At 42.2% G+C, this 10,936-nt stretch overlaps 1 protein-coding gene across 1 annotated transcript; it reads right to left on the bottom strand.

The window, feature by feature from the left end:
- Nucleotides 1-615: 615 nt before the first annotated feature.
- LOC149179300 (uncharacterized) lies at nucleotides 616-3,996 on the bottom strand. Its single transcript, XM_089422417.1, has one exon. The coding sequence runs from the start codon at nucleotides 3,994-3,996 to the stop codon at nucleotides 616-618; it is 3,381 nt and encodes a 1,126-aa protein (XP_089278543.1).
- Between the last annotated feature and the right edge of the window lie 6,940 nt (nucleotides 3,997-10,936).

The raw sequence follows: 10,936 nt of genomic DNA, 5'->3' as shown, positions 1-10,936 counted from the left end.
TCGTCGCCCGAATCATCCTCAATTTCCAGAACAGTAAAAGGAGGGTCCTGCTGCATAATGAATTTGTCTTTACGGCTTCGGCTGTCAACCCCGACACTCTGGTTTTCCTCCACCTGCCTACGCTGCTGTCTAGTTTCCATGGTCAACAACGGTCGGATGTTCCTTATTCTCTGGTTCCTTGGAACAGTCTCTGCTCTCTGATGATGCTTGACAGGAACCTCCCCCTTAACCCAATTTAGAAATATGCAAGATGGTTTTTCATTCAGCCGATTTAGGGAATATATCCGGCTTCTTTCCTTCGAGAAACCGTTTGATTCGGTTGTCCTGTGCCGCCCGTAGCACTCCTGTAATCCCTTGTTCCCTGTCATCATATCGGTATTCCTCCCTTCTGTTGTGAGGTTAGGCGAGCCGCAGCCTGCACCTTTCATCGTTCGGCCATTAATTACCTCACCTGGAGTGTACTCCCGCCCACCCACTCCATCCGCCGTCACTGTACTATAGTCGAGGACTCGATCCTTCTCTCTGCACCCTTTCATGATGATTTTTCCATGCCCCAACGAATTTCTTCCCTTTACTCGAGGCCTCCACCTCCCCGTATTAGTCCAGCTCACTGATTCATTCATTAACATTTGTGGCATGGTCATGATCGGATTTGATTAGGTTTGCCAGCTCTTCCCAATCCTGATTACCTTCCACCGCTCTCCATTGGCTATCCGTGGTGTTGCCACGTCCTCGACAGCCCCAATTGGCTAGCCAATCCGCAGGCTGATTGCCTTTGCGCCGAACGTGGCTGATGAGTCTATAGTTGATGCGCTTGATGAGGCCTGCAATTTCTTGAATAATGCCCGCGGTGCGCCAGCTTTTGGCCACTTTCTCCCATGCCTGCCCGTTGCTGAGCCTTCTCAGCATGTCAACCGCCATCTTCGAGTCCCCAGAAATTTCCAGGTTGTTATAGCCATTCCTAATGGCAATGCATAGACCTTGGTGCAGGGCCCAGAACTCTGCCTCATTATTAGTCATCTGCCCTCCCCAATCCGCAAAGATCCATCTTACCTGATGGTTGCAGTCTCTGAAAATTCCCCCAAAGCCAGCTTCGCCCGGGTTCCCCTTTGAGGCCCCGTCGAAGTTGAGCTTGATAAACTGATCTCGCGGGTACCTGAATTTGTCTGGACTTTGAGTTCGCATGTCATGAGAGGTCGAACGTTTGAAATGAACCATTTCCACTTTGAGATTTAACTTGTTTAAAATCTCCTGTTCTTCCGAGTTTGTTTTCCAGTCCTCATTTTCCCATTTTTCGACCAGGATAGTCTCGCGCATACTTTCAATCACCCGATTCCAAATATCCTCTGGATTCTTCCCAGAATTCTGAAACACCCTCCTGTTTCGCTCCTTCCAGATCATCCATAGAATGAAGGGCGCGATGAGGTTCCAAGCCCTCTGGACAACCCTGCACTGAAATGTTTCCTTACCCCACTGGAAAACCAATTCGGTGAAATCTCTGGTATGAAACCCTGTTTTGTTGAAGAGTCGTTTAGTCATCCTCCAGAGATGCTCTGTGTAGGAACAGTTGATCAGCAGATGGTCCCTAGTCTCAGTGTCCTTTTGGCAGAGATAGCAACGAGAAGGGCCAATGAATCCTTTCTTTTGAATTCGATCCCATGTCAGAATTTTGTTTTTGGAAGCTAGCCATACAAAGATGGATACCTTAGGCCACCAGTGGCTTTCCCAGATGGTTTTCCAATCCTTATTCCAGTCGACTCTGTCTTGAACATCCGTTAAGAAGTAGGCCTCTTTCGTTGTGAATATCCCTTTCATAGTGTATCCCCATCGGAGGATATCTTTCCCATTTCGTTCTCTGATTTTCCTTGAGCTCATTTCTTTTTTGTAATGATCCTGAAGCTCGGGGGAAAGTTCCCGATCCCACTCTGTCGGGTCTTCCCAGACTCTCCATCCCTCAACCATTTCATTTATTTTCCAATAGTCTTTAACACTGGGTCTGTTTCTTTCAATTCTACCCCGTATCTGCAAGAGGTCTTGATTGTTCATTAATTTTTCTCGCTGTTGCCACCTATCTTCCCAGAAGTTGGCTTCTCTGCCTCCTCTAATTTCCCAGAAAGTATGTTTGCTAATTAGATCTCTGTTTTGGGAGGCAAGATCCCAAATAGAGGAGCCTTTGGGAAATTCCTGATGTCTTAAGATGTCAGCTGGGGAGTTTGGCATTCTATATTTGGTCCTCCATATTGTTTTCCATAAGTCGTTTCCGCCACTGAGCCATCTCCACCACAATTTGGCTCCCAACACCTTATTAAGAACTTCCGGGTCCCTTAGACCTAAACCTCCTTTATCCTTTCTCTCTGTCAGCTGTTTCCACGAAACCAGGGCCCATTTTTTCTTCTGATCAGAACCACTCCAGATAAATTTCCTTATTATTTCCCTAATTTTGGCACAAACCCCAGCTGGTGCAGCCATACTTGCTAATGGGTAAATCGGGATCGCCTGAAGGACTGACTTGGCAAGAACAACTCTGCCAGCGATATTCAGAACTCTGAAAGCCCAATTTGATATTTTGTTGTTTAGTTTGTCAAGGATGCCTTGCCAATTCTTTGCCTTTTTTGAGGTGAGGTCCAGAATATTACCTAAATATTTGGTAGGTAATTCTCCTTTCTTGAATCCAAGAATTCCAATAAGGTGAGATTTGATCTGCTCCATTGTATTGAAAATGAAGATGCAAGACTTGTCCCTGTTAATTTCTAACCCAGATGCCTCAGCAAATAAGTCTAGGATTCTCTTAAGATGCCGAACTTCTCTTACCGTTGGTTCCCCATATAACATAATGTCATCAACAAATTGTTGGTGAGTTAAAGGAAGGTTGTTCCCCCAGAGTTTCAGCCCTTTTAATCTATCTGCTGCCCTTTCTTGTTTAATAAATCTACCAAGTCCTTCCGCGGCTAAAATGAAAAGGAAAGGGGACAATGGATCTCCCTGACGGATGCCTCTGGAAGCATTAAAGGTTTTTGAGGGGCTTCCATTAACCAGAATAGAAAAGAGGGGGGTGGAGATCAGATTATGAATCCATGCAATCCATCTTTGGTGGAAACCAAATTTCTCCAGAACTATTTCTAAATAATTCCAATTAAGCCTATCATAAGCTTTGGATAAGTCCAATTTAATCAGCATCCCTTTTTGTTTTTTCACCTTAAGGGAGTGGATCACCTCCTGAGTTACCACCAGCCCATCAAGAATTTGCCGTCCTTCCACGAACCTAGTTTGTTCAGCCGAGATAAGATTGTCTAAGAGAGGTTTTAGTCTTTTGGCAATCAGAGAAGTTATCATTTTGTAGATGACATTACAGAGGGCTATAGGCCTGAAGCCACTCGCTTCTTCTAAGTTGTCTCCCTTAGGTATGAGGGTAAAGAAGGTTGAGTTAAGAGCCTGCCATACCTTTTGATTTATTCTTGATTCTTCTACTATGTCCAGAATCTCGTTCCTCAGGAAATGCCAACTTGCTTGGTAGAAGTCCACTGTGTAGCCATCCGGTCCAGGTGCAGTCCCTGTTTTCATACTCTTCACGACCTCTTCCAGCTCTTCTAAGGTCACGGCCCTCATGAGGGCTTTGTTTTGATCCTCAGTGACCAGGTTAGGAATGGCAGAACAGATCTCTTGGATGGCCCCCGATCTATCCACTTGCGGTTCGGTTAGCATCTCTTTGTGGTAATCTATTAAGACCTGCTCTATTTCCTTCTGCTCTACCACCCTTTTCGCGTTCCTATCTTTGATCGAAAGGATTCTATTTCCTTGCCTGTGTTTGATCATTGATTGGTGGAAGAATTTTGTATTTTTCTCGCCCTCTCTTAACCATTTTATCCTAGATTTCTGGCGCCATAGGATCTCTTCTTGTTTTCGTCTTTCTTCCAATCTTCCAAGGATTATTCCTTCCTTGTTGATGCTGTCCTCGGTTCTGCCGTCCAGAATAATCTTCTGTTGCAGCTCTGTCATTTCCTCTTCCAGTTTTTGTTTATCTTCTAATATATTGCCAAATTCCTCTTTGTTCCATTTTTTTATTCTGTCTTTTATTAATATTAGAATTAATAAAAATAAAAATGGCACATGGTATTGACCCATGGTATTCACCAAAATGGCACATGGTATTGACCCATGGTATTCACCTGGAATGTAGCCTATTTAAATGGGGGAATTAAACCAGCATGTAGCCTATGCTAAGATTCACTAGGACTTTACAAAGTTTTATTATTTAGTGAAAGACTCGGCAAGATCTTACAAGATTTTATAATTGAGTAAAATATTCACCATGCCTAGTGAGAGATTCGCCAAAAAATTATATATACATATTATATTATTGATAAAATCGCCTTCCATTTTTCCTATATACCATGGAGATTCGCCCATTTATTATATTTATAAATTTAGGGGGGGTTCTTAAAATTTTCCCTGCAACAAACTGATTTGTTGCCTCATGCTAGATATACAGAAGAATTTGAGCAAACCACAGTTTCGCAATGCAGTAATAGTACCCTGATCATGTAAGGCAATCATGTCTTCTTCTTCATGCTCACGTTCACGCCATGTAACAACCATCTTGATCTAGAAAATATCTGAGTCACATAAAAAATATGAATTGGGGTCCAAATTTGAGCAAAAACAGGCAAAAATTTCATGAAAATTACTGTGTAAAGTTTCTCTTCTGCGCCCATCGCACCCTGCCTTTGGACTAGGTGAGATGCATACTGACTGGCTAGTGTACATCTCAGTATGCATCGCACCTTTCGATATAGGACAGGTGCGATGATGGGAGAACGATTTCTTCAAACCCCAGGGGATCAAAAGGAAGGGAAAACTTGCTCAAAATCAGAAAAAGATGGAATGAAAATGAAGAACTCAGGGTTAGCTCCTACCTGGTCCTGACGGTGCAGAGAATAGTCCACTGGATCTCTCGAAATCAGCTGATGAAATTTGAGGGGGAAAACCACTCCAGAGCTCCAAAATCCCAAATTTGAAATGAAATGGTAAAAATGAGAGGTAAAACTACTTTTTATGTTACTATTCACGTACTTCAAGTAAAATGTTAGTTTTTTAATTCATTTTTCAGGCATATATATGTGTATTTCTAATCAATTTGATGGAGAAATTGAGCAGGTTGAATGACCGAGAAAAGAATCTAACGTGTTAAATGGTAAACTGAATATCTTTGACCAATATCAAGAGTAATGTTCTCGTAAGGTTCAAGCTTGTTAAAATTTAAACCTGACACTGAGCATAGTTTCTCCTGATTCAAGCTCATTAAAAAATGAAAACACCTTTGGTAAATAACCTGTGTGATCGCCATGCTATCAGCCCTTTTGAACCTTGGTTGTGTTCCTACCGTCGCCTCATTTCATTTGGTCGACCATACACTTCCACTTGATTGTTTACCCTTTTGAGGAATAGTTGCGATGAGTGATTCTGATTTCCACCCTCTTCACACTACCATGTTTTGAGAAGTTCCAAACTTACTTGGAACTGGTTGCTATCCGAAAATACCACTCGTTCCTAAAAAATGAGTCCCTTTTAAACTATTTTTAGACTTGTTAAATATAAAAAGATTGTCGAGCCATTGGCCTTTCCAGCTCGTTAAAGTAAAGGGAATGCCATCCCTCTCATATATTTTAATCTTTTTGGACCTGAGGGATTATTAAACAAAAAGATCGAGCGCTTGTCTTTGTCGGCTCGTTAAAACGATCGAAAAGTCATCCCTTTCATATTATTTTATACTTTTTCGGACTTAAGGGATTATGCCACGAAAAAGGACTGTTGGAGTCTCCTTTTCATCCCTTTTCAAACTCTCTAAACATGAAAAGGACCGAGTTATCTTTGTCGTTAAACTCGTTAAAACAATAGCGACAAACTTGTCCACCCAGACAAGAACGAGTCTCACTGACGCTTGGCTCACTAAACACAAAGAAACAGGTTTGCCCAAAGGGAAAATTATAGAATCCTCCTCAATCTTGACAAAAATAAAGAGGTATTGGTTAGCAATGACTGAGGAAAAAGGGAAGAAAACTTGAAGAACTTTATTGGTAGCAGGTCGCTCTTGAACATGACACTTTCACTCCATCACCATGATTGAGTTAGGTTGGGTTTTTTCGTTTACCATCACCATTGGTCCTCCGTACCATCCATGGGGTTAACTCTACCAGTCCATATCGGTGTCGCCGACATGTCCAAGAGAAGTTATTCAGAGAATTCACCATCCAGCAAATGCCTCATCCACTACAATACCTCCACCCTTCATTTTTCATGGCCATCTTTCCTGAACCTTATATCATCAGATCGTTTTCACCTCCACAAAATCATTTTCTCCGTTTCGCATCGTAGATGTGGGATACATCAAGGCCCTCCTACGACAGGTCACTTCTTGTCAACATCAGCTCATTATCCAAGAAGTTGACTTAGAAACAACCCTTTCAGTACTTTGAAGCTTGCATGCCTCAATGGCAAGTTTCTCACTTCCGGCGACAGGTTTACATCAATGACCTTCGACCGAAAGATTTTGTGTGGTGTTTGACATCAGCTCATATATTCACACCACGTGAATTGTACTGTAGTACCTTGAGGGTCATCATCATTATCGGTGACTCCTCTCGCGTCTGTTAACAGCTTACATTATTGGCTGGTAATCAGGCGATGTCTTTCCATGTTCGACTTCAGAACATCTTTTCACATGGATCGACTTGTACATTGGGCGAAGATTGGACGAGTTTTGAAGACCCCGGATCTAGTTTCATCCATCCGGCTGCGATATATTCAGGGAAATAAAGGCATTGATTGTACATAGAAGCTGCATAGATAGTCATCTAAGCTAGGGAAGATGACTCTTCATGCGAAGAATCACCAGTCTGCAACAACAAACGATTGTCTGTCCTATGTACATGAAAATTAATTTATAAAGCTGAGCATGGGAATGCCCGCCTCAGCTAGATCATGAAAATAATATGATGATGATGTATTGTATTGTATTTTATATAGGTCACCTTCCAGTACGAATACCTCGGATCCTCATGATAAATCATTTCACCCGACATCAGAAGATTTACAACCTCATGCTTTAGGGGGCCACTGTTATAGACATATTTGGGCACCACAACCCCAAACTCATATGTCCATAAAATAAGGGATCTTTAAGTCCCTAAAAGTGTTGTTTGATACCCTAAAGGATCATGGTCAACTGATTACATCATTTCCCAGAAGTTCCACCTGAAAAACTACTCAGAACGGGCCAAAACTGGACCATACTGACTGCTCCATGGTCAAGGTGCAATGCATACTGACTGCCTCACTAGCCAGGTGCGATGCATACTGAAATGGCCTTCTGTGGGGTGCGATGAGTGAGAATAGACAAATGGCAGAAACAGTTTGCTAAGTGGATGATCATGGAATCTTCCAGAAACTTCTCTTGTGACACTTGCCTCTCTGAATTCGCCTAGTGATGAGTAAGAGATCAAAGAAATCTCCAAGTGGAACCAAGAACTATCAGTGGAATGACACTAATAAAAAACCCATAGCTAACTTACACCCTTGCAAGACATCTATAAATGGATCCCTCACCTGAGAGATTTAGAGGCTGGAATTTTGTATTTTGTAAGGAAGTGTTGTTGGTTTATCTATGAGAAGAGACATTACATTGTTGGGTGATTTTCTTATTCATGAGGTGAAGAGGGCTTCTACATTGGGAGGATGATGCTGGATCAGACAGCTGGGTTGTAATCCTCTCTTTCACTACTATTAATAAAATTCTTTGAGTTTTCCTCCATATAACTGTGTGTTTATGAATGCAATTATATGGTCAATGTGTTTCTGATTCCGCATTGTTTATGATGTTTTAGATGGAGATGCTTTGATGGTTTTTTGTTACTTTGATTCTACAAGTACTCTTTGAAGTGGGACAAGTAGGGGAGGAGTGGCAAATTCTATTAAGGAAAGGAGAAATCAACCTAGGATCAAAGCGTAAGATCTAGGTTGGTCCTCTTTTCTTCCCTCTAATCTATCACACTTAAAGGAACTCCTGAAAGGCTTTCATTGTTTGTTTCTAAGATAACTACCCATCTTAGTGGGACTAGTAGTTCGAATCGACACTAGTTTTCCCTGAAACACCATCATATATAGATATGACAAGGAAGAAGACCCTAGAGACACTGGGATCCTCAGAAGATGAAAAAAATGAGAGGCCCTCGAAAAGAGTGGGGAGGAAATCTCACAGAGAGGCCAGAGAAGAGGAAGCAGAGAGACAAAAAATGCAAGGCAGTCAAGTCGCTATCGAGATTTCTATCGGAAGAAATACTAGAACTAGGCCTCCTAATGGAGGTGCTGCCCCAAATCATAACAGTAAATAATGCAATTGGTCTCTTGGAACTACAGAGGACTGGGGAATTCATCAAAATTGGAAGCAATCAAGAGCCTATTGAAATCAGAACTCCCTGAGATCCTCATGCTCCAGGAGACTAAAAATAAAGGCGAAGCCCTTCTGGAACTCAACAAAGAAAAATGGAAAACAAAAGCTGGAAAAGCAGTAGGTGCTAGAGGAACATGTGGCGGGATAGCCACACTCTGGGCAGCAGACAAGTTTCAACTTGAGAGCTCTTTCCAAACACAACATTGGATCTACACCGAACTCTACCACCTCCCAAGTAAGATAATTTTTTCTCTATTTAATCTCTATGTACCTGTCCTCTATACAGAAAAGGAAGAATGCTGGCAAACACTGACTGAATTTCTGGAAGAATACTCCCTCAAGAACATAATTATTGTGGGAGACTTCAATCTAATCCTAGATCCAAAGGAAAAAACTGGAGGAACTAGCAGTAGGGGCTGCTTTCTTCCCTTGGTGGAAAATATGATTCAACAATGGGATTTACTGGGTTTCAAGCCAAAAAAAGGGCTTTACACATGGACAAATAACATAACAAAGGAGGAGAACATATCAGCCAGGCTGGATATATTCCTACTCCAGAGCTCCTTCCTCTCTGAGAAGATGATCATTTTCATGAAAATTCTGCCAAAGTGGAAGTTAGATCATAAACCGATCCTCCTTCTGTTGGAAGAAGAAGAAAAATTGGGGCCAATCCCCTTTAGATTTTGCCTACTATGGGAAAATAGAGAAGGGTTTCTAGATATAGTGAAGAAGGCATGGTCCATCCACATTCTTGGTTTACCCAGCTATGTGTGGGAGCAAAAGATAAAAGCCACCAAAGAAGCCCTAAAACAATGGATAAAAAATCCCATAGATTCCCCCACTACCCAACGAAAACAGAGCACAAAGAAGCTGTTGGATCTACAAATGGGCCTGGAGAAGCAAGTCATAACCAGCGTAGAAATCCACAGCGAGCAAGAACAACAAACCAAAACCCTTTGGACATTTAGAGAGGAGGAAGAATACTTGAGACTCAAGTCTCGCAATCTCTGGCTTGCGTCTGGAGACAAAAACACAACCTTCTTCCACAAGCAAATTCGAACTCGTCTATCTAGAAACCACATTGCTGAAATCACCTCGCCAGATGGGGCTGTACTCAAAGGCACAACTCAGATAAAAGAGGCGGAAACCTCTCATTTTCAGCTACTATTCAAAGAAGAAGGTGTGGTGGATGGTGAGGAAGCTCATGACTTCCTCAAGCACGTCCCAAGGTTGGTAAACGAGGAGGACAACACAACACTCCTTAAGCCATTCACTGAAGATGAAATTAGCAATGTAATATGGAAGATGGAACTAGACAAAGCCCCATGACTAGACAGATTCTCCATTCACTTCTAGAGAATCTTCTAGGACACTATCAAGGATGATTTGTACCGAATGATCAAAGGCTTCCTTCGAAAAGCCAAAGTGGGAGGAAGCACAAATTCCACCTTCCTAGGACAAATTCCCAAAGAAGCCAACTCGAAGGTGTTCGACAGATTCAGGGCAATCTCGCTTTGTAATGCACCCTACAAAATTCTCACCATGTTACTTGCAAATAGAATAAAGCTTTTGCTAGAAAAACTCATCTCAACCAACCAAGGAGGGTTTGTCAAAGGCAGGCATATCTTGGATAATTTTATTCTGGTGCAGGAAATCATTCACTCTAGCAATCAATGCACAAAGCAAGGTATGCTCATCAAACTTGACATGGCGAACGCCTTTGATCGAGTAAGGCACTCTTTTTTCCTCCAAGTTATTTCTGCATTTGGATTCAGTTCTGAATTTGTTAAATTAATTAAAGCATGGATTGGAGAACCTTGGAAAGCCCCCCTAGTAAATGGAAGACTGGTAGAATACTTCAAAGCTTCAAGGGGAATTAGGCAAGGCTTCCCTCTGTCCCCCTTCTTGTATATTCTGATGGCAGACTCTCTCAATAGAAAGCTCACAACTGAGCAGCTCAAGGGGACTCTTCCTGACATCGGGGCCATAACTGGAACAACCCCAATCAATCATGCCTTGTTCGCCAATGACTCCATCCTTATGGGGGGAGCCTCCATTAAAATAGAAAGAGCCTTCAATGGAGTAATCCAAAGCCTCTGCAGAGTCTCCGGAGCAATGGTCAATAAGAGGAAAAGTGTAGTGTACGGTTGGGCAGTAGACCAGCAAACTATACTTAGGATTACCCAAGCCCTGGGCTTCACTAACTATGTCTCCTGGGAAAAATTCAAGTACCTTGGCATGTCTTTAACCTTGGGTACCAACAAGGCCCCTCATTGGATGGAAATTATCAGAAAAATTAAGGCTAAAATTATTTCTTGGGGCAGACAGTGGCTCACCACAAAAGGGAAGCTCACTTTGGTCAAGTTAGTTCTCTCATCCCTTCCTATATACCAAGCATCATTCCTTTTAGCTCCAAAAATGATCACTGGACAACTAGCAAAGCTAATTCGAAACTTTCTATTGCAAGGAGGAAAGGGGGAACAAAAAAAA

Source organism: Pinus tabuliformis, chromosome 4_1 (assembly GCF_031772625.1).
Source record: "Pinus tabuliformis cultivar Carrire ecotype Pingquan chromosome 4_1, CPIR1, whole genome shotgun sequence".
NCBI classification, from domain to species: Eukaryota; Viridiplantae; Streptophyta; class Pinopsida; order Pinales; family Pinaceae; genus Pinus; species Pinus tabuliformis.
Note: the sequence above shows the minus strand (reverse complement) of the source record. Positions and strands in the feature narration are given on the sequence as shown.